The sequence below is a fragment of the Leptodactylus fuscus genome, chromosome 2, assembly GCF_031893055.1.
Source record: "Leptodactylus fuscus isolate aLepFus1 chromosome 2, aLepFus1.hap2, whole genome shotgun sequence".
In the NCBI taxonomy this organism is placed as follows: domain Eukaryota; kingdom Metazoa; phylum Chordata; class Amphibia; order Anura; family Leptodactylidae; genus Leptodactylus; species Leptodactylus fuscus.
In genome coordinates, this window is record NC_134266.1 from 61,164,763 (window position 1) to 61,190,876 (window position 26,114).

The 26,114-nt window shown below is 40.4% G+C and overlaps 2 protein-coding genes across 3 annotated transcripts in view; one reads left to right on the forward strand and one right to left on the reverse strand.

The window, feature by feature from the left end:
• Window positions 1-7,114, forward strand: part of PAFAH1B1 (platelet activating factor acetylhydrolase 1b regulatory subunit 1) — a 50,373-nt gene extending 43,259 nt beyond the window's left edge. Inside the window, exons 7-11 of the mRNA XM_075263855.1 lie at window positions 1,847-1,949; window positions 2,036-2,264; window positions 2,683-2,784; window positions 3,061-3,217; window positions 4,255-7,114. Coding sequence (XP_075119956.1) covers window positions 1,847-1,949; window positions 2,036-2,264; window positions 2,683-2,784; window positions 3,061-3,217; window positions 4,255-4,328 — 665 coding nt within the window. The 3' untranslated portion in view covers window positions 4,329-7,114. The remainder of the gene's footprint in view (window positions 1-1,846; window positions 1,950-2,035; window positions 2,265-2,682; window positions 2,785-3,060; window positions 3,218-4,254) is intronic.
• An 11,906-nt stretch (window positions 7,115-19,020) lies between these two features.
• Window positions 19,021-26,114, reverse strand: part of CLUH (CLUH binding protein of NUMT mRNA) — a 38,927-nt gene continuing 31,833 nt past the window's right edge. For both annotated transcript variants that reach the window (XM_075263810.1, XM_075263809.1), the window contains exons 19-26: window positions 25,504-25,643; window positions 25,031-25,111; window positions 24,784-24,909; window positions 23,861-23,982; window positions 23,643-23,736; window positions 23,325-23,459; window positions 22,246-22,319; window positions 19,021-21,627 (exon numbers count right to left, since the gene is read on the reverse strand). In XM_075263810.1, the coding sequence (XP_075119911.1) occupies window positions 21,456-21,627; window positions 22,246-22,319; window positions 23,325-23,459; window positions 23,643-23,736; window positions 23,861-23,982; window positions 24,784-24,909; window positions 25,031-25,111; window positions 25,504-25,643 (944 nt within the window). In that variant the 3' untranslated portion in view covers window positions 19,021-21,455. The remainder of the gene's footprint in view (window positions 21,628-22,245; window positions 22,320-23,324; window positions 23,460-23,642; window positions 23,737-23,860; window positions 23,983-24,783; window positions 24,910-25,030; window positions 25,112-25,503; window positions 25,644-26,114) is intronic.

Sequence of the window (26,114 nt, forward strand, 5' to 3'; positions counted from 1 at the left end):
CCTTGTCCAATGTGTTCTGCTCCGATTATTCAGACATGTTATGTACCCAGTTTTGGATGCTTTGCATGCCTAGCAATAGTCCTGAGCAGATATGTTCCTAACTGTGTGATGTGTATTCCAGATGTCTCATTATGCTGTTTTTTTTTTTTCTCAACCCAAAATCACTTTTCCTGCCCTTCTATAACAAAAGCTTTACACAGTTTCTGAAAACTGAATTCTTTACTCCTTTCCATGTTAAGATTTGCAGCTTAGAGAACCTGTCACCTGTGCTATAACTGTACAAGTTGGGGGGACGAAAATTGTACTACAAAATACTGCAGCTCTGGGATGTAACAGTGCGTGGCTTCACGTGGTTATCAGCCATGTAGACCACTATCTCCCTACTGTCACGGCCTATGAGGCCACACCAGGACTAATTTAGTTGTAACCCCTGAGCTACAGCTGCAATCCAGAGGAATACGCTGAGCTGTGTGCAGTCTATATGGCCATGTGTAATGTTAGTCCTACAGCTACACCCAGTGTATGAAATGGGCATTGAATTGCCTTGTTCTTTGTAGCGCAGTTGCTGCGTGTCCTTATCAAAAGTTCATATGCAGCTCTCATGGATGTGAACCATAGAAAATGATTGTGTTTGAAAAATGCCAGTGTGGATGTAACCGAAAGCTGGAGCACCTTACCTCTGCGTCCATCATTGTTGACTGTAATGTTATATCGAAGCAGGAAGTTTTTTTTCCTGTTTTGTGTGTTTTTCATACAGAAGATAAAGTCCTGTCTGGGGGGTGTCTATGACCAGCCACAATATCAATGTATAGAATCACCCATAAAATAGTGCAAAAAAGAGAGAAGGTTTTTAAAAACCTAAAAGTTGTAAATACCTCCTTTCCCTAGAATACATATAAAAGTAGAAAATGACTGTGAAACAAAAACACATTAGGTCTCCCTGTGTCTGAAAGTGCCCGATCTACTGAATATAGGGGATCTGCAGTGCTCCTGTTCCATCAGTAAGGGGTTAATAGATCCCCTATATTCAGCCAGGCTGAATTCCAAGTGGGGGAAGAAAAAACAGTCCTCAAGCTCAAGGAAGGGGCAGACAGACAACCAAAACACCCCCTCCCCTTCCTCAGCAACTACTGCACCCAAAAACTCCGACCATTTTAATTTTTGAAGTTTTCCAGAAGCTGCTGCATTCCCCCCTAGGCTTATACTCATGTCAATAAGTTTTCCCAGTTTTTCGTGGTAAAATTAGGGGCCTCGGCTCATATTTGGGTCGGCTTATACTCGAGTATATACGGTATTTCCAAATTCAAGACATAGGCATATGTTTTTCTACTGGTAAACAAAATGAACCGTGCATATGGCCTAGGGTTTGATCAAACCCTGTAGTAAAGCCTCAAGACCGTTTCTAGCCAGGACTTACTGGTCCTGTCTTTAGTATTTGCTACCAGCAATAAAAAGAAAAAAAAAAAAAAACACTCGTGTCCTATGATTGTATTTAAATGTGAGCCTAAGGCCTCATGCACACGGGCATATTTTTAACTGCAATTGTGGGTAAATGTAATGACCCATATATTTCAGCAGCCCATACACACAGCCAAATTAAAGAGCTGCATATTCTGGAGCAGATACCTGCAGCCAGCCAGGCCTTATAATCTAGAAAAATGACCAATTGGGAAATGTAGTGTTACACGGTGGCCGTTCAGACGAAGTGGCAAGCGTTGTAATACAAGTACAGCTCTAGGACACCTGAACGGACCCTTGTTTGGAACTATTACACTGTGAATACAGCTTGTATTATGTGTTTGCTGTGGTATATACAAGTTTTTAATTTTTTTTTTTCCCTCTCTAGGTCACGATCACAATGTTTCATCAGTAGCGATAATGCCTAATGGAGATCATATAGTGTCCGCTTCAAGAGACAAAACTATTAAAATGTGGGAAGTTCAGACTGGGTAAGGTTTCTTTTTCTCTTTCTGCAGTTCTGTTGCCCACCTGTCTTTTCTTCCAAGTACAGTGTGTAATTGTGGTCACATTGCAGGTATTGTGTGAAGACTTTCACAGGCCACAGAGAGTGGGTCCGAATGGTGAGGCCCAACCAAGATGGTACACTGATCGCAAGTTGTTCTAATGATCAAACTGTTCGCGTTTGGGTGGTAGCAACGAAAGAATGCAAAGCAGAGCTAAGAGAACATGAGCACGTTGTAGAGTGCATCTCCTGGGCTCCTGAGAGCTCCTACTCAACTATATTGGATGCCACAGGATCTGAGGTACACACTGAACAAGGTCCCTTTAGGTATGTTCACATGGGGGGAAAGGGAAAAGGTATTTGAGGAGGACTTCATCCTCACATCCCAGTGTGTTCTGCCCATTTGCTCCTCTTCTACAGCTTTCACTGGCTGAATGGGGCTAATTCGCACTGTGTGTCATGGGAATCGCCTTGAGAATCTACAACAAGATGGAGCGAGGCATTCATTTTCTTTTTTTTAAGCATCCTGTTTCAATCCCTGTGCCTCACTGAATACAATTGGAAGCATATTCAGAGGGGAATTTGGCACTGATTGAGGCTGAATCCGCCTTCAAAAAATAATGCAAAATTACCCCATGTGAACATACTTACTATTCCATTGCATCCCTAGTGAGTTGTGGTGGTGAATGCTTTTGTGTACTAAAACCTTTCTCTTTCAGACTAAGAAGAGTGGTAAACCTGGCCCGTTTCTGCTATCAGGATCCAGAGATAAGACTATTAAGATGTGGGACATCAGCATTGGCATGTGCCTAATGACACTTGTGAGTACGCTATACTCTGCACCAACAATATATAGGGATTCTATGAGGAGAATAACATGGCTGCTTTGTTTGGATCCAATTTCTTTACTGTTTGTTCAACATGGCAGCAAGTAACTAATATAATCAAAAAGGAAGTCTGAATATCTTAAGGCAATGCTAGTTACCACAATGATCTGTAACCTCTCTAGTTTGGATCTTGGTAACATGATCTTTTACAGTGTTCACACTTCACTTATTTGTTGCATCTTTCTCTCCCCCCTCTAAATGTATCTGTAGGTCGGCCATGATAACTGGGTACGTGGTGTTCAGTTTCACCCAGGAGGTAAATTTATATTGAGTTGTGCCGATGACAAGACCCTTCGTATTTGGGACTATAAAAACAAGCGCTGCATGAAGACCCTGAACGCGCACGAACATTTTGTTACCTCTTTGGGTAGGTTGTTTTTTGTTTTGTTTCCCAAAAAAAATTAAAGATTAGGTTTTGATATCAATCTGAATATATTTTATGCCAGTCTGGATTTTATAGAATATTTTTAGCCCTTGTGCTGTATCAAATATTAACCCATTGTGCTCATTTATCAATATGTCTAAAATAAACCCAGAAGAGGGAAAACGGAGGGAAAACGTAAAAGAATAATGGATAAATGTTTTGGATTAACTCCTGTTTCTTAGACTGATGTGAGAGTAGTCTTAGGAGAGATGATTAGTACGAGATTGGTGGGATCTGGCAGCACAACCACTCATCTGTTTGAAGGGGTTGCAGCTTTGGGGTACTGCTTACTGAGCATAACACTGTACAGTGTAAGGCTCCTATGCTTGGTATTCCAGCTCCTTCCTATTCATTTGAATGGGACCAAACTGCCATCGTTACTGCCAATTTTTCTTGTGCATGGCCAGCCATAGTGGTTCTTGTTATAAACCCTCTGGAGCCGATTAGTCTCTGTATAATCCACAGTGGCATTTTGAGGGTGCAGGACGATGCCCCTGTAGGCCAGCTAAATTGGTCACTGCTTGTTTGCAGCTTGAAACCCTTCATAACCACCAGGTGTGTTAACGGGTATCTTGAAAGGGTGTCCATGCGCTTTATATAAATATTGGTGAAACCAACGGAGTTTGCTGGACTGCCAGTCCATGTGATGTGTATGGTACCATGATACATGGTGGGATATCAACATACCCACTGCTTTTGTTTTCTTGTGGCAAGCCACTGTCACAGGTGTCTGGTATTGGGCTTTCCCCTCTCCCTATTCAGAATAAATCTATGGTGGGCATTGTGAGAGCAGTCTACCATACACGTTATCTGGCTGTACAGCACATAGCAGTGGCAGTCCACATTGAGAAAGGTAATGCATTCGCAGTGCAGCCTCCAGGCCTTGGCATTTACTTGTATGATTAATCCTTCTGCTAATGATATAAGTTGTCACTTTATTTTAGTAACAAGGATTTCTTTTCTTCTTTCTTTCCGTTTAGATTTCCACAAGACTGCGCCCTATGTGGTCACTGGAAGTGTAGATCAAACAGTAAAAGTGTGGGAGTGCCGTTGATTTCAATTCACCTTGGATCCCATTGCCTCTCCCCTTCCTCTGGATGCACTCAGATACCATGGTTACCCATTGAGCTCTGTTAAATACCTATTGTCCTTTCATGTAAATTATTCTGGATGTAGATTGAGCTTATTAAATGTTACACAAAAAGTATTCATGCATGGTGAATCCAAATTGTATACTGTAAATTTACATACGTTGTCTAGAAGTACCATAGTTTTAAGAACATGGGCAGGCATTGGTCACATCAGACCTAACAGGCAAGAACTGGGTAACTCTGGGGTGTCCCTCGCTCTACCTGCAGAATCATGCCTGTCACTCTTTGTCTTCGGTTGTGGTTTCCTGGATCGGTTGGCTCACTTCAGAAGCACATCTTTGTTGGGGCTTTTTGAAAAGTAATGTGGATCTACTACACTCTTTTTTTTTTTTTTTTTTTTTAGTGAGCTTTAAAATTGTACACTTCGTGTTGGAGTGTCTGCAAAATTGGAGCTTGTGTAGCAGCAGCAGCACTTGTCTTTTATGTATGTAAAGATTACTGCAAAACATGGCACTAAATACTTTGTTGCAGGTATTAAACTTACCATTACACGTGGTTTGTTTCCCTTTTTATTTTCCTTCTTTTTGTTTGAGGATTTGGATGTTCTACCGTTTGATTAGTGTCTAATAATCGCCACCTAGGGTTCGTTCAGGGGCATTACACACTTGATGGCCTTTAAAGGAGATTGTTGGATGGTAACCAAAGACTTCTCATCAGTGGTAAAGTAAGAATTATGCAACAAAATTGTCCAACTTACCGAAATTTGTTCTTCTAACAACCACCTGCACCATGAGAACAGTGTAACGCGTTACCTCTTCATTTTTTTTACGTCAGTCCACCGTTGTGTGCCTCCGGAATAGCTGCCACCATGCCTTCATCTAGAGCAGAGGTTTGCGTGCTTTTTTTTATTATTATTAATTTTAACTATGAAATCCCCGATATGAACTGAATTTATGAGATAGATTTGCATCAAAAATGGATGACCATCTAAAGAAAACTCTCTGTAGGTACAAAAGGTCTGCGTGACTGACTGAGGATGTCCTAGGTGAGGCCGTATATAGCCTATCTGCTCTTGGAGTCATTTGTCAGTTTTAACCATCAGCAAGGTAGCTTCACCTTATTTCCTCAGGATGGAAGCTTCTAGATTTCCCTTTACTTACATTCTTTTCTTCATCTGAAGCTAAAGAGTTAACTGTTACCTAAATCATTACCTGGAACAAAGTTTTTGAAGGGTCTTGTGGCCGAATTGTTGGAGGATTTAACTTTATTACTCGCACTATCTGCATCCACCATTAGTGAGAGTGAATCTGGTCCTGCAGCCTGTAAGTGACCGGGACACAACAGTCTGTAAGTCCAGGTTTCTGTGACCTGCAGCAAACCAAATTCCCATTCATTAGTTGAGATGCAGGCGGCACAACACCGTGGTATGAGGCAGCCAAAACTGCTGCGTAACCCTGGTTTCCAGCACCCCAGACTTGTGCTTTCTGATCTAGCGCTTGCACAGATTTATTTTGGTGGATGGATTGTACTTAAATCACACACCCATGGAATGGCCTAAGCACACAGTTTAGACTCTTGTAGCATAGTACTGGGTTAACTGTGCAAAAGGATGAAAAAAGAAAAGCGTTAGTCCAGTGTCCTAGTACTAAAGTCTTATGATTTCACCTATATACAAAGCCACATTGTGGAGCAGCGCTTTAAGGGAAGTACATGTACATGCTAAATGAAAACTTTTACTTCTAATGCAAGATCTAGCCATTGCTTTTCAAAAAGTACCTCCTGAGTCTGTCATCTGGATTAACACGGCCGGCTGCGTCCATCTCAATCCATCTACCAAGGTCATATATGTATAAAATATTGGGTGGAAGAGTCGTCTTTTGTGCAATTTTTTTAAGTGGTCTCCACCTTACATAAAACATAACCAAGAGTTCCCAGTACTTGTCTTTTACAATGAAGGCTCATGTACTTGCCATTGTAAGATCCACCATGTATCCTAGGAGGGGAACATGACAGCAGAAAATGCACAAAAGCCTTGTAGGTACTTGGCCTGTTGTATCCAGCTGTGGAATATGACAAGAACAACCTCACCTTTTTCACACTACACTAAGGTTGTACTGCTTAGATATAAGAAATAGACAGCTGATGTCTTGGTGTGAGCACCGAGGTCCTGCACAAACCATTTTCTCCAGCAAGAGCTCTGGTCGGTACAGCACATCTCCAACCATCTCTATCAAGACTGAGGGCTGGTTTTCTCCTTCCGATTTTTGCAGTGTGATTCACATAAAACAATGAGCCTCCATGAAGATCTTAATACACCGAATAATTCCTGCCCTCCATTCACAAACAGAAATGTATTTCTGGACACTTTTATTTTTCTTTCTTCAGAAAGCCTTGAGTTGGTCAACGGTGTGCATACGTTGTAATGGATTCCTTGGCTGCTGATCAGATATACAGTCAGCTTTTATGTTGACTTGTAGCTATTGGGCAAGTGTGAGTGTGCCTTATTGCCTCTTTACTTGTACTTTGGTACCTTTTTGTAAAGTATGTTGAAGCATTGATGATCTGCTTTGTGCTGCTGTCTTATAAAGAAATTGGAGAGGACTAGTCGAAGGCTCAAGCTCACAGAAAATGCCTTTAGATATCTAGAACCAAAAGGAAATTCCATGTCATAGATGAAGTCACTCCATGCATTGTTGCTTATTTTCGGTCAATTGGATGTCTATTTGCTCCTTGGGTTTTGAAGGAACAGCATAAATGGAGAAAATTCAGAGCAGAATAATGACACTGAAAAAAATGAAACTGCACAGTAATGGGGGAAAAGGTGATGGGTGACACAATAACCACGTACCATAGGCCTGAATATTTCCATCAAAGCGTAAAACTACTGGCATTTAAAGGGACGGCCTTGCTATCTGCTGTCCTGCAGCAACATTGAACTCTTGCAATGAAGAGGGCCAAGTCCTTGCAAACCAACATCAGGCTTCACCTCTGTTTCCCTGTTGATGGACGTACGTCTGCTTTGTGTTGCCTGTAATTGAATTTAGTCCTAGTTATGGCTCAAAGAAGTGCGAACCTGTCCTAACAGTAGTAACCAGAAATGTGGGAACTTTGACTTAAAGTTTTTGCTGTCTAATAGCATCTTGCACTTTAGAAGTATAAGCCGTCCTGCTTTTGTGTGGTGTGACCAATGATGTGCCCAGGCACTAATCAAACCATAGTTACTAGCAAGCTGTCCGGGGCCGTGGAGCACTGTAGATAAACTGACTCTAGACCCACAAAGCCCAGGCTACGTATAATTGTCGAATCTCTCCCTACCTGCTTCTGTTTGCCTCTTCTGCTTTATGTGAACCTCTGGTATTTTAATTCTTTAACCAGCACTCCACCAGTGCCCTCTGCAAGAGATGTGTAAACCTACTATATTACTGTTCAGCGGTGACTTGATAATCCTGGAACGGGGGGCAAAATATAGAGCTAACAAAATAACCGGCACTTACGCATTATTTGTCAAGACCGTAGATATAGATAATAAATTAAACTTCCAGATTGAAGTCTGTGGTGAATGTAAATTCTGGGGATCTGGTCGAAAAGTTTCCCCTTTTGTAAATGGGGTCATGGATTTACAAGTCACAACTGAGATGTTTTTCTTCTAACCAGTTTTATTTTAGCTGTCCCACACTATCATGTAAGTGGCTACTTTCTTGTCCTCCAGGCCGCCATTGTCCCACACTTCATTCCTCACCTTTCTTGAGTTCCTTCTTGAAGAACGTTTGATCTTCAGCGTAGTTGACCCTGACACGGACATGAGATTGTGTCCATTTTCATAAGGAAAAAAAAAATGGAAAGGTTTTATTTTGGAGGATTTTTTTTTTTTTTTTTAAGACTGTAAGCGTTAACTGAGAAGAAAGTGACACAATTAAAAGACAAATATAAAAATCAGTAAAGGAATGTATATAGTACTGCTCTGTGTTTTACAGTAAGATTTGTTGCTCTCAGACTGTGTAAAACAAAATTTATTCATGTTTTCTGCATATTAAAAAAATCTTATTGTACCAATTGGTAAACTATTAAATGCATATAAAACTAGATGTGTGCATGTTGTCTGCTTTCACTGACTGCATTAGAAAGCAAATTGATAAGATTTGATCTATAGAGTGCCAATCCATTAAAGGGGTATTTCCATAACTCTTTTTCTGCAGGCTGTGCGCTCTGTTCACTTCCTGGATTTCTCGGCACATTGGTGGGCAGGGTTTCACTTGCTCTGCTATCTGCTGTGTTTGCAGTCAGTAATGAGGGATTGGTTGTAAATGCATTACCACACTATAAAGCTGATGTGGAAACTGATGTTAGCAGAGCTGGATTTGTGTCATCTTGCATTACATACAGAGGTAACTGACTCCTTTTATCTCAGCCCTTATCATCCAAATTCAATTAAACCGGCTGATAAGTGGAAAAGCTGAAGATAGACAGCACAGTAATCCCAGAGCTCCCCCCTCCCCTAACTGAGGAGCTCTGTTGTTTGTCAGACATACAGGGCTCAGCTGCTCCCAGCACTCAGCCCCTCCCTCCCCCCTGAGAGCAGGCAGCTATGTCACTTGGGAACTGAGCAGATAAGCCTAGTGGCTATAGAAATGCAGTGTCAACAATGAAGTGAATAAATTAAGATAGAGGCCAAACAAAGCAGTTTAGATAAAGCAATGTATTTAGGAAATGTCTTAAATCCACACAAACTAGCATTATAGATAGGATCCTTGTTATGGGACAACCCCTTTAACTAGCAGTATAACAATGTTACTGGACTACTGAGGGTAGTTACTGTAACCATCCCCAAATTAGCAATTTAGATATTCAGGTATTAGTGTTATATACAAATATAACTAAATCCTACTATTACTGAAAAATGTGACACTTTAATTTACTGCTACAATATTACATCTATCTTCTTACTTGTTACATGTCTTTGTTTAGTAGATGGTAAAACTGCACAGTATTCATACTCTCTGCATACAGACAGTTCACCAGAGCCGCAGTAACTGTGCAAGTTACCGCTAGCTAGTAAGTGGGCTGTACCTGGACTGTTGTGTAGAAACCAAAGGCAAGTGCAGTAACCAATATGCTGGAAGTGACCATGCACTAGGACTGTCATATTAGGACTGCTTGTCCATGAAAATCAATTTGATGCCTACAGACAGAAGAACATGTACACCCTCTTTGAATACTATGGTTTTATGTTTTGGCTTAAAAAAAAAAATAAAAAAATCTGGTCTTAAATACCTTAGGTAAACAGGCCAAAATACAGAACTAGTATGTTGAAAAATTAAAGCAGAACTCTGGTTATAATAAATGAATAGTAGATGTAAATATAAAGAGCTTAGATCTACTTAATAAGATATTAGTGTCTGCTGTTCTCCTTATCTGCAATCTGACTACTTATTTACAACATAAGATTCAACCTCACACAGAGCTCTATGAAGAAGGGAGAGGTGGAGGAGGGGGCTGCTGCTGGTTAGTTTTGTTGTGTTATTCTATGCACTAGTTGCTGCTTACCTACAACCTAACACAGAATAGCAGACTGTAACAATATCAATTATTTGTGTGTTCTCTAGCAGTCTCTTCCTTCTACCTATTTCCTTTTCATAGAAAAGTAGAAACTAGTTAAGCCTGAAAGGGGTCGAAGAAAAAAATATTCAATAAATATATATATATATATTATGAAGTTTTATAGTCACCTATTATTAATTTATGCAAAGTTTATTATAACCAGAGGTATGCTTTAATTTTTCAACATTGGAATTAGAGGTGCACTTTAAGTAAAAGTAAACGTATATTACATGTGTGGTACAAAATGGCTCTGGAAAATGTACAGAGAGGTGCCAGTCTTCACAGATCCTAAATCCCATTTCAGTGCCTTTAGGGACCTGTGAAAACCACACAAAAATAGTATGAGACTTATTTTATAATTTTTGTAGACTTTTAAAATCAACAGTCAAAAACTGTCTGTCACACAGACTATCACAGTTGTGTGAATAGAGGGTAACTTGGCACACTACCCATAGGAATTAACAGGTTAAGAAACGGTCAGGTGCGGCTAATGAAATTACCTTGATTAATCATTAGCTAGTGGGGCCGCCTCAAAAAGCAGAGAATACTTTGCTGGTCTCAAGAATACATAACTGTTAATACAAGGCCAAGGAGGAAAGGCATCAGCAATGATCTTAGAGAAGAAATTCAGGTTTATGACTTCTACTTGAAATGTTCGGTATTTAAATATGGTGACTACCATCGACCGCGGGTCTCTGCTGGATTGTACAACAGAGACCGAGTGTTAATACCCACAATCGGAGGCTGAACTGATTGAGGTGCCATTTTAGTGGGAATTGCTAGTACCCAGAGCGAAGTGCCAAACCACAGTTTTCTTTTTGTTTTTGTTTTTTGCTGTTTTGTCTGCAAATTTTTTTTTAAATTAAAAGTGATCAAAGAAATACATTGCCCAAAATGGTATAACTGAAAAGTACACATGGGCCTGCAAAACCCCCCAAAAAAACTTCCTATTCACGCCTGTACGTGGAAATATATAAAAAATAAATTGTGTGTCTTATCAATGTCGGAGGTTGTGTGTCCAGATAGAGCTGTGGCAGGCCTAGGGGTCCTTCTGAGGGTTCAAATGCAAATACCCCTTTGAGGAAGAAGATTCATCCTAGTAGGACTCTGTTCATAAGATAGACATAACTATCTTCAGGGCCTCCAAAAGATCTGCAATGTTTGAGGACAGGGGCTCATTGAAAGACCCGCCTTGGACAAAAATAGCAGTTTTCTCAGACACATTTTGGCAGTCAGAAGGAACATGCAGCAAGCCAAGCGCTGCAGCAGCCTTTACAGCCAGAACCCAATAGTCTGACTGGAAGGACTTTAAACCCAGCCCAAAGGCAAGGCCCTAGTGAACTGATTTTGGGAGCCTTACCCACTATTTGTAAGGCAGTGGAATTCCCACCTGATGCCTCAGCGGATGCAGTTATGTTATCAGCCCACCCTATGGCCCTAACAAATTCAGCTAGGTATGCTATTTGGCTTAAGAATGGGTCAGGAGATGTGGCATCCAAGAAAAGGTTACGGAAGCTCCCGTGTATTGGAGAATTCTTGTTGGATTCTGTCCTTAATGATATTCTAACTGCAGGCAGCAGATAAAAGAAAGGGTTTCCTGCTACTAATACATTTCACAAGGTCCCTATAGAGGCAAGGAGGCCTCAAACAGATTCAAGGGCTGGTCGGACCAGAGAAAAAAGCAGATGGGTTTTCTGTTCAGTACTTCCCCAGGATAGACTAAAAACTTCCTTCCAGCCTTGGCAGACATCTCCCTAAGCCCCTGGGTTTTAGACACGATCAAGAATGGACTGTCCCTAGAGTTTCAGGTTACTAAGTCCTCACTACTGGTCAGTCAACCTTAGAACTAGAGCTGCAGGGTCTAGTGATAAAAATTGTCTTTGTATCTGGTACTCCTAGAAGAGGTTGGGGAGGGGTTTTATCCCCATCTCTTTCTGGTGAAGAAGCCGTAGGGGTCCTTCAGGACAATTATAAATTTGAAGGTGCTAAATCAGTACCTAGTCATTGGGTTCCTTGAACTTTCAGAGTCTCTAGTCCACCAGTCACATCCCAGCTTCCTCAAATCTGAAGGAGTTTATGGCCCTGAATTAGGTGCGACAAGATCTCGTTCCCTAATGCAGACCACATCCCAGATTCTGAAATTGGTGGAGCCCTCCATTCCCTTCTTTTGTTCCCTTTATGTAAGGGGTCCAAGAACTCCTGGGCAGATTAAATCTAAAGTACATTGTATTTTCACTGAAAGAAGAGGAAGTGATCAGATAAACTAAAACGTGATAAAGACTAAGGGAATCCTGAATAAATAAGTATAAAGATATACTGTACTTGCAGTAACTAGTAGAGATTTTGCATCCAGATATCAATGGATGACATAAATAAAAATGTTTTTGTTGTTTTTATGTTAACATATTCTTTTCATATTGGATAGCCGTATTATTCTTTAAAATTACAATCAAAATTATTACATGATCTTTTTTGCCTTCTTTGCAAGGGTTAGACAGTGTTCACATAGGGCTTGTAAAATTAATATCTGAATGCTTTTTTAATTGCAATATTGAGTAGCACATCTTACTACACCAGTAAACTACTTGGACTGGTGCTGCTGCTAAACACCCATCAATCATGACCACTTTGTTATATAAGAGTAGTCTGGCCAAGAGAGAGAGTGGTTCAAGTACTGTCAGAGGAAACAGCATTCACAGTCACCTGACCTGAACCCAGTTCAGATGGCTTGGGGATGAGTCGAAGGCAAAGTGAAGGAGAAGCCGTCAAGACGTACTCTGCACCTCTAGGAGCTCCTGCGAAATTGTTGGAAAACAAGTCCAGTTGACTACCTCATAAAGCTGATTCAGAGAATGCCAAGAATGTGTAAAGCTGTCATCAAAGCAAAAGGAAACCACTTTCAAGAGACTACAATGTAAGATACCGACAGCGTCTTCAATGTTGGCTGAACAAGAAGAAAGCTTGTTCATATATATATATATATATATATATATATATATATATATATATATATATATAATCATATGACACGGCTTAGGTTATGCACCTGAGCAACCCACAAGACTTCTAAAACAATGACATTCAAAAAATACCAGAACCAACACCTCATAGCTGTCAATCATGGTGATGATTCGGGTTTGTTTGCAGCCACATATCCTGGGCACCTTGCAAGTCATTTAGACAGCTATGAAATTGGGTCATAAAAGATAGCAATGATCACAAGCGCACCAGCAAATGTACAACATAATGGACAAAAGAAGAATAAAGATCTTGCAATAAGTCAAAGTCCAGACCCCCAACCCAACTGAAATGCTGTGAAGGGACCTTATGAGAGTCATGTATAAATAAATGTCTACTAACCTCAGTGAACTGAAGCATAGTACAGACGAGCCGGCCAAAACTATGAGACACTGATAAAAGTCATACAGAAAACCATACTGCCAACTATAAAATCATGGGGCATAAGTACACTTAAGACCTAAGGCTAGAGATGAGCAAACACTGTTCGGCTCAGCCGTTCCGAACAGCACACTCCCATAGAAATGAATGGAAGCTTCCATTCATTTCTATGGGAGCGTGCTGTTCGGAACGGCTGATTCGAACAGTGTTCGCTTATCTCTACTAAGGAGCAAATTTTTTATTTACTATATGTCATCTTATGTAAAACTAAAAAATTCAGAGTGGGTGTATATTGTTTCTCATAATGGTACCTGGATATGCACCCAGATCTTGCTGTGTTTCACCACGTGTTATATTTAGGGCCAGGCAATACATTCATTTGCCATTGAAATGAAACAAAAAAGCAAATCTGATTTTCATTTAGAATCATGAAATCGACGTTAGCCCCAGATATATGTATTTTTATAGTCACACATAACAGGTATATAGAAACCTAGAAAATACAGCGCTCAGCACCAACAAATAGGCCAGGTTACTTATTATTTTCTGAACCGACAGTTTCTATGGGATTCCATTCTACAAAATATCCCCACGAATGTGGCGCGTTCATTGCAAACTAGATTTGTTAATTTGCTGGCAAAGTCATTTTCCTAACATTCATTCAAGACCACGATGCAAAAATGAGTACAACCAAATGAAAGCTTTAGGAGCAAAGCTACAAAATTAAAATTAAAAACTAATTTATAAGAATTCAACCACAAGCAAAACTAATAATTCTTCATTACATCGGTGATTCTAAAATGGTGTTATTTAACAAAGCAAAGCCCTTGTCAACAATGGCACCAGGGAATGGTCACCAGACCTGAGACCTTATTCAAGAAGGGTGAAGGCTACAAGATCAGCATAACCTTACTCATTATTCACAATACTATAGCAAAAGGGAGTAAAAAAACAAACAAATGGAACTGATGGAACTGCAAGCATCTCATAGAGACCTTCTGGCCGTCCATGCAAGTTCATTGCAGATCACTAAAGAGGTGGAATAGAAGTAGATAGAGGAATCTGCTTGTATGACACAAATCTGAAGTTACATTACAGCCGCCCGGATCTGAGCCAGAAATCCTTCCTCTGAACAGGTCACAGCTCCGCAACTAGATGAATGAATGTTTCCCTGGCAACCCTCTCCGCAATCTCCATCCATCCGGGTACGCCATCATTCCGTCTATGTCACCTAGGAAATGGGTGACTCAGATATAAAGCCCTTGTACTAATGCAGGTCACATGTACTTTGTGTGGTATGACTGGTATGGCTGCAGAACAAATGAGACGTTTACAGGGATGAGTTTTATTTCAGTGCACAGGATACTATATAAAGGGATTTAATGCTATTAGACCTTGTATGGAAACACCAGAGCAGGACCTCTGTTTTTTTTAGGAAACTCGCTTTCTTTAAGGGTAAAATCTATATTGTTTAGGATGAGAACATGGTAAAAAATGATGCAGATAAGAATATCAGATTAATGATCATTTTTTTTATACAGTGTTTTTAACCTTTTAGCAACAGAGAAAGTAATAGTATGTCCAGTGTCACATGAGGATGTATGGCGGGGGCTCAGGAGCTGAACCCTCTCCATACAGGACGGATGCCATCTGTATAATACGGCCAGCATCTGCTGCTAAGAGTTGTGATTGGTGCCGCCACCAAGTGCAACTGTTAGGGCTAGTTCACACGTGAACTGCCCGCGTGGGTTTTGACACAGAGAGAGACGCGGCGAGCCGCGTCTCTCTCTTGTCAAAACCCGCCCGCCGCGACCATCGCTGTCGCGGCTTAACCCTCTGCTGTCGGCTCAAATGAATGAGCCGACATAGGAGGGAGCTGCCGGGGGCGGAAGCCGCGCGGCTGAGCCTGCGCGGCTTCCGCCTGAAGAAAGGACATGTCCTTTCTTTTCTCCGCTAGCGGCAGCCCGCCGCTAGCGGAGAAAAGAAGCCCGGCAGTCTCCATAGACCACCATTATAAGGGGAGGTTTTGGACGCGAAATCAGCTGTCAAAAACCTCCCCTTATACTCACGTATGAACTAGCCCTTAATCCTTTAAATGCCGCGGTTAAACATGACCACAGAATCTAAAGAGTGCAGGCACTACAGGTGCCGCCATCTTTCACCAATCGCCACCCTCCGGAATGTCATTGGAGGGTGGCGATCGATTTCCATGACAGCCGGCAGCCTATTGAAGGCCCCCAGGCTTGTCATTATATTAGATCTATTTCACCCTGCCAGAAATAGCGTCTAATAGAAGTGTAGGCATTTTGCTATCCATTGCTATACAGTAGAATTGCAGTGAAGAGTATGAGCGATCAGACCCCCTAAGTTTCAGGCTCCCTAGGGGAAGTTCTGATCATAAAAGTAAAAGAAGAAAAAAAACAAAAACATTTAAGTATAAAAATTTTTTAATAAAAACCCCGCACAGAAGTATAAATCTCTTCCCTTTCCCTACAACACATATAACAGTGAATAAACATACACATAAACACGAGGTCTCCTCGCGCTCCAAAATACTCAAACTATTAAAATATTTATTCCATACTCTGAAAAAAAAAAATCTAAATAGTCAAATACTGTTTTTTTCAACACTTTGCCTCTTATAAAAAATGTTATAAAAAGAGATCAAACCATCAGATCTTTCACCAAATGGTATCAGTAAAAACGCCATCTTGTCCCGCATAAGTCGCCATACCCAGCTCCATACATGTAAATATGAAAAAGTTACAGGTGTCAGAACATGGTGAAACAAACAAAGTTCTATTTTGCTAAATTTTTCATTTTCATTCATCACCCCCCTTTCCCTAGAACACATATAAAAGTACTTACCGTATACACTTGAATATAAGCAGAGACCCCTAACTTTACCACAAAAGGTATCTTCATAATTAAGGTCCTTCATTAGTACCCTCATGTGTCTCACATATTAGTAACCCTTATATGGGGCACACAGGGGTTAATATGAGGGACATGATGGGGTTAACTGTTATTAATGTGAGGAACATGGAGTTACTGAAACTAAATTAATAACCCCAAATGCCTGACAGTAATAGGCAGAGTAACTAAAGGAAGGTCCCTGTGTGTGTCACGTTACTGCAGCTTCCTCTCCTCCATACAACAGACATCTTCCATAAGACACAATGAATCCTGGCCACTCATCTGCAGGGGAGATGCTAAATCCTAGTGTGCTAAAGGACCTCTGATGACGTCATGACCATGTGATCGGACTCTGGTGTGGGCGGAGCTACTAGGATTTAGACTCAACCTTATCTGCAGATGTTACATACCAGTAGCTACAGGACCTTTGATGACATCACAGTCACGTGACCTCATGAAAAGCCAATCACAGAGCAATAGCACTAAAGGACCTCCCCCTTCCAGTTTTCTGTGCTCCGTGGACCCTGACTCGTGTATAAGCCGAGGAGAGCTTTTTCAGCATGAAAAATGTGCTGAAAAAGTCGGCTTATACACGAGTATATACGGTAATCACATCCTTGCATACGGTATATATGGTAGATCCAATCTCTTTCCCAATGAGCCACAAAAGAGGGGAGGGCACCATCTGTGTCAGGGGAGAGGAGGGAGTAGATGAGAGAGATCGGGTGTGGTGGCATAGAGGGGCAAACACAGACCAGTGGTACTTTTTTTTGTCTTCTGTAGGCTCCTGCTTCAAGCATCTTACTGAACCTTACGGATTTAGTCACAAAGCACATCTATCTTTTAGGTCACATCATGAAAAACCTATAGACATATTTTGTAATAGTATGGCGAAAAGCATTAAATGGTTTACTAAATGTACAAGTGGACTCTTGTCACCTCCCCCTTGTCTAGTATCAGTGGACATGTGAAGCAAGCTAGTTTTCTCTAATGGTTAATGGTTTTAGCTCTGTGGAATGTCCACTTGGAATAAGAGTAACTCGAAAAACAGGCAAGGACATCAATAACTGCCTGGGAAAAAGACAAAATTTCAGGACAGTTCTGTAGTCTGAATTATTTTGCCAACCAAAATACCCTTGACAATTTTTCAGATGGAAAGAAATACTTTATTACTGGCTCTAGGCTTCCGGTGTCTGCAAGTCCGCACACAACTGGTGTTACAACCCCATACACCACTATCTGCAATGGAAGAATACCGGCAACACTTCCTCTATGGTATACCATGCCCCATAACTTCCTCTGGCAGAGAGTCTCAGTCTGACTAGCTTTTGCTGGAAAGAATCTCCCGGTACGAGTGTAGAATTCTTCTTTCCACTAAATGTAAAAGGATGTCTCCTTGTTACAGTCCTAGGACCAATTTCTCCAACCTATTCTAATAAGGACTTGTACATTTCTTTTTAAATAAAAATCATTTATATATATATATATATATATATATATATATACACACACAGTATATAACGGTTTGAGGCAGGCATAGGGTGGGTGGATGGGTGAGTGGTTTGGGGTATAATAGTCCTAGGGGTCTCGTCATTCTCCTTGTTTGGTGGCGGGTGGACAGTGGACACATGGTGGGTTTGGGTGGGTGAGGGATTTTGGGGGTCAGTCCATGGGGTCTCATCTTCCCAGCAATCTCCACAGTTGACTCCTCTTCTCGTCTGCAGTTGTGAAGTCAGGGATGTGGGCTGAGTGTCTTTGGAAGTAGACGCACTCACAGCTGAATATTTGGTGCAGTGTAGCAGGAAGTGGGTCTCGTCTTCTAGGGCCCCCTGGGCACAGTGTTGGTACAGTCTGTTCTCCCATGGCTTGTACATCTGCCTGTGCTGTTCAATGGGATTTTACAACCAAGATAGTTTTTTCAAGTGGACAAAAAAAAAAAAAAAATTCCTACATGCAGGACTTTTCTGTTAGAAAAAAAAAACAGATGGCAAGTATCCTTTATTTTTTTAACATTGAAGTCAATGGGCAACAGCCTTATCATTGATAGTAACTCCATCAGTTAGTGTCTTTTTTTTTTTTTTTTTTGAACGGACACCTTCATAACGGAATCCTTACTTTTTAAAGGGCCAAACACACTGAGTTTTAACTTTATTTCATTGAAGAATATTTATGGTAATGATTTCTGTCTCCAACTTCGCTGCTTTTGGCTAAAGCCCCCTGTATTGAGCCGCATCCAAAAAGAGGTGCAATAAAGACGGTGGTGGAAACACATCATGTTTTTTCCCGCAGCGTTTTTTCTGCCTGTTATACTGTAGGTATAAGTGATCTGCTGCGATCTACAAAAATGCTTGTGAAGTGTGTGGATGGGATTAGCCAGAATCCTTTGCAGGTGCTGTAATACACAGCTTTTTTGGCCCAGTGTTTCTGCTGCATATTTGATGTGAGGTCCCGGACTTTATCGGTTTTATTTTATCAGATTATTTTTTCCCTTGTGGTTTTTAATGTTTCTTCATCGCTTTCCTATTTACATAGTTTATGCTATGGTCAGATCTGTGCTGTCTTATCCTTCATCAGTCAGGTAAATGACACAGTATTGTTAACGTAGCAATCTCTCAATACATGTTTTGCTATGAAGGAGGCCAGAAAATGATTTTTCATCCATATATTTTTTAGTGCGACTTTAATTCTTATACTTCTGGCTCAGCTAAATTGTAATAAAACCAGAACACCATGAAATGCATTATCATCAATTTATTAAAGGCTAAAATTCTCAAATTTTAGGAATATGCTGTTTAGGACAAAGGACAACAGTGCTTTTACCTACTGCTGTCTAGTAAAGTTAAAGTTATTTCCAAAAAAATACACTTACCATGAAACAGTACAGAGCAGCATTTAGACAATTACAAAACAGGGATTGGAAGTGAGCAGTAGTCAGTGAATATGCTAAACCAGACGCCTTCCCCGAAATCCTGCAACCTATCAGAACGCGCCAGCTTAGCCATAGGAAGCTCTCAATCTCCCAGTACACTGGATTAAAGGTTTACTGTCATTTGTACGCAGAACAAGGAGGTCAAAAGTAAATGTAAGAACAGGATCCAAAACAATATAAAATTAAAGAAACGTACAACATAAGAACCTTCTATAAGATAATGGTATAAAGTCATACGGGCAGACATTGAAAACAACGTAACAAAAAGAAAAAGCCAAAAAAAAAAAATCTAAATACAGAAGCTACATGTGAATACTTTAGTCATTAAAAAGGTCAAGCTGTCAAATCAGATTACCAGACGTGGCTTCTCCTGATGACAGGGGCTTCCTCTCCCATGATGCTCGGCAAAATGGGGGTTTGAGGGGGGTTTCACATGGTACTTTTTATAAGATAGCTTTAACCAATGCCAGCAGTGGATTTAAAGGTAATGTGAAATATAAAGAAAGGACTTTAAACAACTTCTTGTTGGATCCTTTTCTGGCATGGCTCTAATAACTGCACAAAAAAGCGTAAGGGTCTCACACAAAAAAAAAAAAAGGCCTCCCATTGACTTCAATGCTTTCCCTAGCGGAAAAAGGAACCCATTGAAGTCAATAGGAGGCTTTTTTTTTTTTCAACACTGAAATTCCCCATCAAATTCCTCACCATTTTCCTCCGTGTGAATGGACCGGACCCTCAGGAGGGTTTAGAAAGCCATTTGTGAATTTACTACACATGTAGTCACAAGACCTGCCCTGCGCAACTTCACGGGTTCACTTTTATCCTGCCAAGGTTGGATAAATGGGTAAGGGTAATACTACTCTTTTTGGAATCGGTTCCCAGTTTTCTAGAATATAAAATACAGGTGTGAATCTGGCGCAGGCGAGCGCTCAGCCCACCTTTCCTCAGACGGACGGAGAGGCCAATGACCATACATTAAGGTTACACAGAGTGCAAAGAGAACACTGCAGAATTCTGGGATTTAAGGCAGATAAGAGTGAAAATGTTCTTTACAATCAAATGCTGCTTAGTTACAAAGAAGAAGAAGGAGCACGCGACATCACAGCCATAAACTCATATGTAACGAATGGCAATAAAATAGTCGCCTGATGATTCGTAAATTGTGGCTGATTATATATTACATCATGAAATGAACCACTTGTTTTCATCAAAAAAAAAAAAAAAAAAAAATTCAGACAGGTCTAAAAAGTTTTAAGGACAAATTTCTCAAAATGAGCAATGAAGATGTCATGATATGTCTACAAATAGACATAGCTGAAAAAAAAACAAGGAACCTGCCCCTTCCTCAAGATAGAGCCTCAGTTTTGGAGCGATGCAGTTTGACCACACGTAATACATTCAGGCACTAGTTTTTGGGTGACAAGAGCTAGATGAGGAGGGGGCTTTTTTTTGTTGATAAATGCAGATACTGTGTCACTGGATATATCTGATGAAAATGAATAATACAGGCATACTTAATCACACGTGTCAAAGAATCACCATAAAAAAGAAAATTTATAAAACCCCAAAAAAATCCTTAATGGGAAGGGGGACGAAAAAAAAAAAAAAAAAAAAAAAAAAAAAAAAAAAAAGCTGAAAAGCAAATGGTTTAACCAATATTCTCCCCTTACAAAATGAAGTCCTAAAGAGTACATCATCCATGTCTGTTTCAACCAAATGGGCTATGGAATATGCTAAGAGGATGATTTCCCATCGTATTTGTATGGCTTTATTCTGGGGCCACAAGCGGCATCTACTGGCTCAGACAACAGCCTTGTGGCTACGAATTTAGGAGCTCTGGCTTTGAATTTCTCTAAAAAGGAGTCTTTCCTGTGAAATAAGTCCCAGTCCACATTAGTAACTGACCTGAGAAATATTCGGCCACCTCTAAGCAGAGCGATTACCTATAAGGTACAAACACAAAATGCAGAAATGGATTTTGCATGGACACACACTTAACTTGCACACATAGTGAAGTCCCAGGATGGAGCCAAGTGTGCACAGCTGCTTAGGGATGGAGGGGTCTCAGTGCAGCAGACACAAACTCACTGATTGTTTATGGATTAGTTCCTTGCATTGTGAATTATCGGCATTTGTACCTGTGCAACAAGATCGCCAAGACACGCTTTATAACCTATAGGTCTTGGTAAAACCCTGTGTAGGGATTACAGTTTTAAAAGTGACGTCTGACAGGGAAGAGAGGACAGAGCTAAGCGGAGGTTTGTGTTTCTGCAGTGTCACTCGTGGCTGCGTTTGTTTCAATGGATTCTGACGTTTCCGTTTCTTTGTTTTCAGTCTCTGGATTGTCGGCTTCCTTGATGGCTTCTTGTAGCTGTTGGCGCCGCTGGACCTCAGCTTTCAGGTTTTCCAGGTCTTTTTGACTGCAAAAATATTTATGTTAGAAAAGTTACAACACATAGTGGTCACAACTAACAAACTATACAAAAAGTTGTGTTATATGAGGAAGAGGGGGGGCCCAGCCTTACACAGTGCAAACATGGATATCACTTGTATTGTAATATACTCACTGTAGCCCCGCACCAAGCAGAGTGAGGACCCACTATACAGAGGCTACTGTGACATGGCTAGTGGGCTTATACACCTTGATCAAAATATATACTAAGATCTGTTTTTGTAGATTTTGCTGAGAAGTACAGACCAATGTATAATACTGGGATGTGAGGTCCAGGTCTTTTTTTTTTTTTTTTTTTCTAGAGTGTTGGACTATACATATAACTGTGTATAGTCCACAGTGTCCACGTTTACTCTGCGTTACAAAGTGTGAAGTTCTGAATCACGAGTTTTATACTATACTCTTTGTTATAATATTGCCACTTGTAGGTGTAAGGAGAGAGTAAGTAGCTCAACTACACTAGCAGGTTGGGCAACATTTGTTTGATTTCTATGTCCGTAGGTTCTGTCCTTGCACACACATTTGTTGCTCATACTTTGTAACCCCATAAAAATGAATAGGTGTTCAGACCCAAACTATTAGTTACCTGAGTGGGATGAACAAGATTCCATTAATGATATTCAGCTGGTCCAGAACACTGGCCATGCTCGGTGCTGTGAACTAGAAGAGAAGAAACATGAATTAACGTCCTATATTGTGAATATGGTTACAGAAGAAAGACTTTTAAGGGGGTAATAAACAAGGTGGACATTGATATGATGCCAGCACAAAATGCGCCTGATTTATGACAGGACTAGTCAAATCAGGCACCTCCCCTGGCAGGCCGTGCACCAATACCAAAATCTACGGCAGTTTGTCGCCGGTGCAGATTTTAGTCTAACCAATTTTTTTTAATCCAAAGTACCATTTAAAAAGGTTTCAAAACCAAGGTTTGGCATAGCAACTTGATAAATCAGGCCCATAATATCCACTGCATTCTGTGCACAACGCCATACTATGCTTTAGAAGACATGTAAATTTGAAAAATGCTTTGAGTGTTGTAAAATTTATACCATACCAACCCCCAGCTGGACCCATTCCAACGCTTCCCAGTCCACTACTCGTGACAAGGACATGTGACCTGGCAACAATAATGAGGTCAGCAGAAGACAGGGAAGCCTCAGAATGGGGGTGGCAGAGGATTGTATTGAGAGTACAACACATTTGCATTCTAAGCAGTTTTTGAAAGAGTTAAATGACTAGATGTCCCCCTTAAAGGGGGGCATTTTCCTCACTTTCACCAACTCCAGTTGTTAGATTCTGTTCCAGCACAGTAGTTTTTTTTTCTTCAGCTCCCACCATTCCTGAGCAGTTGACAGTTACTACAGAGCCTAAATGGCATATCAGGCACCAAAACTGTGAGGTAGGAGCAGGAACGGGGACGAGAGTTCTAATCAGAGCTCAGTATCACAGTCCTCACCCGCTCCTGCCTGACAGTACAGAGCCTAAATGGCACCAAAACTATATGCACTTATTTCTTGGGAACTGGAGAAAAAAGTCCAACTGTGCTGGAACAAGTGGAGCCACACTGTTACTTTTCTTATTCAATACAGCTATTTAGTAAACCAGAAGACTTCAACTTGTAGACTGCGAATCCATCCTTAAAGACAGACAGGTATCACTTACCTTCAGAGGCATTATATTGGCACTGGATCCATTCTTGTAGATCTCATTCATTGTGCGCTGTAAAGCTACAGCCTGCTGGGTGAGGTACTTCAAGTACTCAGAACTTTCTTTGGTCTTTTCGTGTTGTTCCCCCAGCTGAAAGTAGAAATAACAAAAGCAAAATCATTAATATACCATATACAAAGCAGTGCTAGTAAAAGTCATGTGCGGGAAGGCCTAAGGGTTAGGTTTTCAGTTCCTAAAATCTAATACATCCATAGTTCCAAGTATAGTACAGAACTACACAGATAAGAGTTGTACACATGGCTGACACTTTACCTGGTTCTTGTATATTGTGTAGCCTTCCTTCTCGTGCTGCAACGCCGAGCGAAACTCTCCTTTAGTTTCATACACACGAGCAACAAGATGGTGACTGCAAGAAATAAAAAATTACTGAAAAGATGCATAATTGTAATGTATTAAATGCCATTTCTAATGGTTTTATTATCCTCTGGAGTCCAGGAAATTCAGGTATAACCCATAAGAGTCCTATTCACCTGAGTGCAACCTTGAGAGACTTGGCGCCATGATATTTAGAGTTGATGTTAAGTGCGTTCTCCAAGAAGCGGAGAGACAGGTCATACTCCATTACTCCGTGAAGCACCAGGCCAATGTTGCTCTGAGGAGACAATAAATACTTGGTTATGCAAGGGCAGGGAAGTTAAAAAAAAAAAAAAAAAATAATTTTTTATATATATATATATATATATATATATATATATATATATATATATATATATATATATATATATATATCTTGCATCTGACACTTTTTTATGTGCTTTGCAGAACATGACTTAAAGGGATGGCATTGTTTCATGCAAAGTCTTGTCATGTGTAGTTAACCCCTTTAAAGAAATGACACTACACAGCCATGGACTGAACACGTGTAGAAACAGGATACCAATTGTAAGGTTTACAACTCGTCAGATGTATTCTCATCAGCATTTCAGACAGACCTGTGCCACTTTGAGGAAAGTGGCAAAAACCCAGCAACTCATAATGTGTATGAGCAGGTTTAACATGAGTATCTAATTCATTCAGGTCTAGAGAGGACCTATGGCAGAACTAATACATAATACCTAATTGACAATGTGGTTGTGTTGTGACACAAGATAATATGACAGACACTACAGACAACAGAAATCTAAATCTGCTAGTTCTATGTGCAGCCATGTTCATTGATAGTGGTGACCCCGAGTCCCCCATGTGAATAGAGCAGAGTATGTAATGGTGACCACTACTAAATAGTCATATGCACAATAATGTTCACACAGGGTAATGGGGGACCCTCATTCTCAACCCAGCAGGGTCTCAGCGATCAAACCTCTGCAATACCATACATCTCTCTCACATTCTGTCAATAAAAGATAAGAAGTTTGTAAAATCACATTAATTGGGGTACAAGGAAACTACTTACATCTAAGAGCGCCATTTCAGGGTGACCTTCTCCGTACACAAGCAGCATGAGATACCGGGCTCGGTATAGTAGATTCAATGCAATGGAAAGCTGGTTATTTGCAAAGCAGTACAAAGCTAGATGCATCTGCAACAAAATACACAAGTCAGTGAGGACAATAGAAATAAACTAAATCAGAAACACAAAGTTGAACAGTAGACCCGGCTACCCTGGTGAGACAGATTGGTACATTACAGCATATACTCACATATTCCTGGATGGTGCTGGGGTGCTCAATACCCAGAATCCTCTCGCTCATCAATACTGCTTTCTGCTGATTGCTTAAGGCCTTGTGGGGGGGGGAGAAAAAAAAAAAAATTCAATTCCCATAATTGAACCACAAAATTAAATATAACCACACTGATGTCTAATATGAAGAGCCTCCTATAGAGGACAATGCAACGTGTATGTTTTATACTGACAGTCATGAATCCAGCATAATAATGTAGAAATAAATACTCAGTGGCATAGAGTTGTAGTCTCCTATGTCATATTTAAGAGGAAATCCACCTAAACATGACCGGCTCTATGGGAGAAGTCTCCTGATCACTTTGGATCACTATAGATTCAGTAACCTGTTTAGTTGTACTTACAGCTGAGCTTTCTTGAGTCTCTCACTATTGGGCTCCCTACAACTACTGGAAATAAAGAAATGGCAGTCACTATGTATAGAGTACTTACCTCTGAGTAGTCACCCATGATGTAGTTCAGTCGGGCGAGTAGTCGTAGGCACGCACAGATCTCTACGTGCATTGCGCCATACACATTATTAAACAAATTTAAGGCTTCATTAATAAGTTCACACCCTTCCTTAAGGAAACCTGCAGATATTTATAGTAAAGATAAGGAAATCATCATTTTGACATTTCATAAGCGTGCAACAAAAAAAAAAAAAAAGAAAAAAAAAAAAAAAAAAAAAAAAAAGGGTTATTCCCATTAAGGTAACCATATCCATATTTCTAGATAATTAAAAGTTAAACATTTTTGCAAATATAAGTAATTAAAAATTCTGCAGGCGCTTAAAGATTTTCTCTAAACATCTTAGTGGTGACAGTCTGTTATCTTGATCGGTAGACAATGTATTTGACCACAAACGCAGAAACTTTCTATGGTCTGGGACTTGTCCAAAACCCAGCCATGATGTCCTTATTGTAGCATAGTGATCAGGCAGAGACACTACATGTATCAGAAGATATCCCGGCCACAATAAGGACATCATGGCTGATTTTCTGAGCTTAGAAAGTTTTACATTCATGGTCGTATCCACTGGCAACCGATCAGAACAACAGACA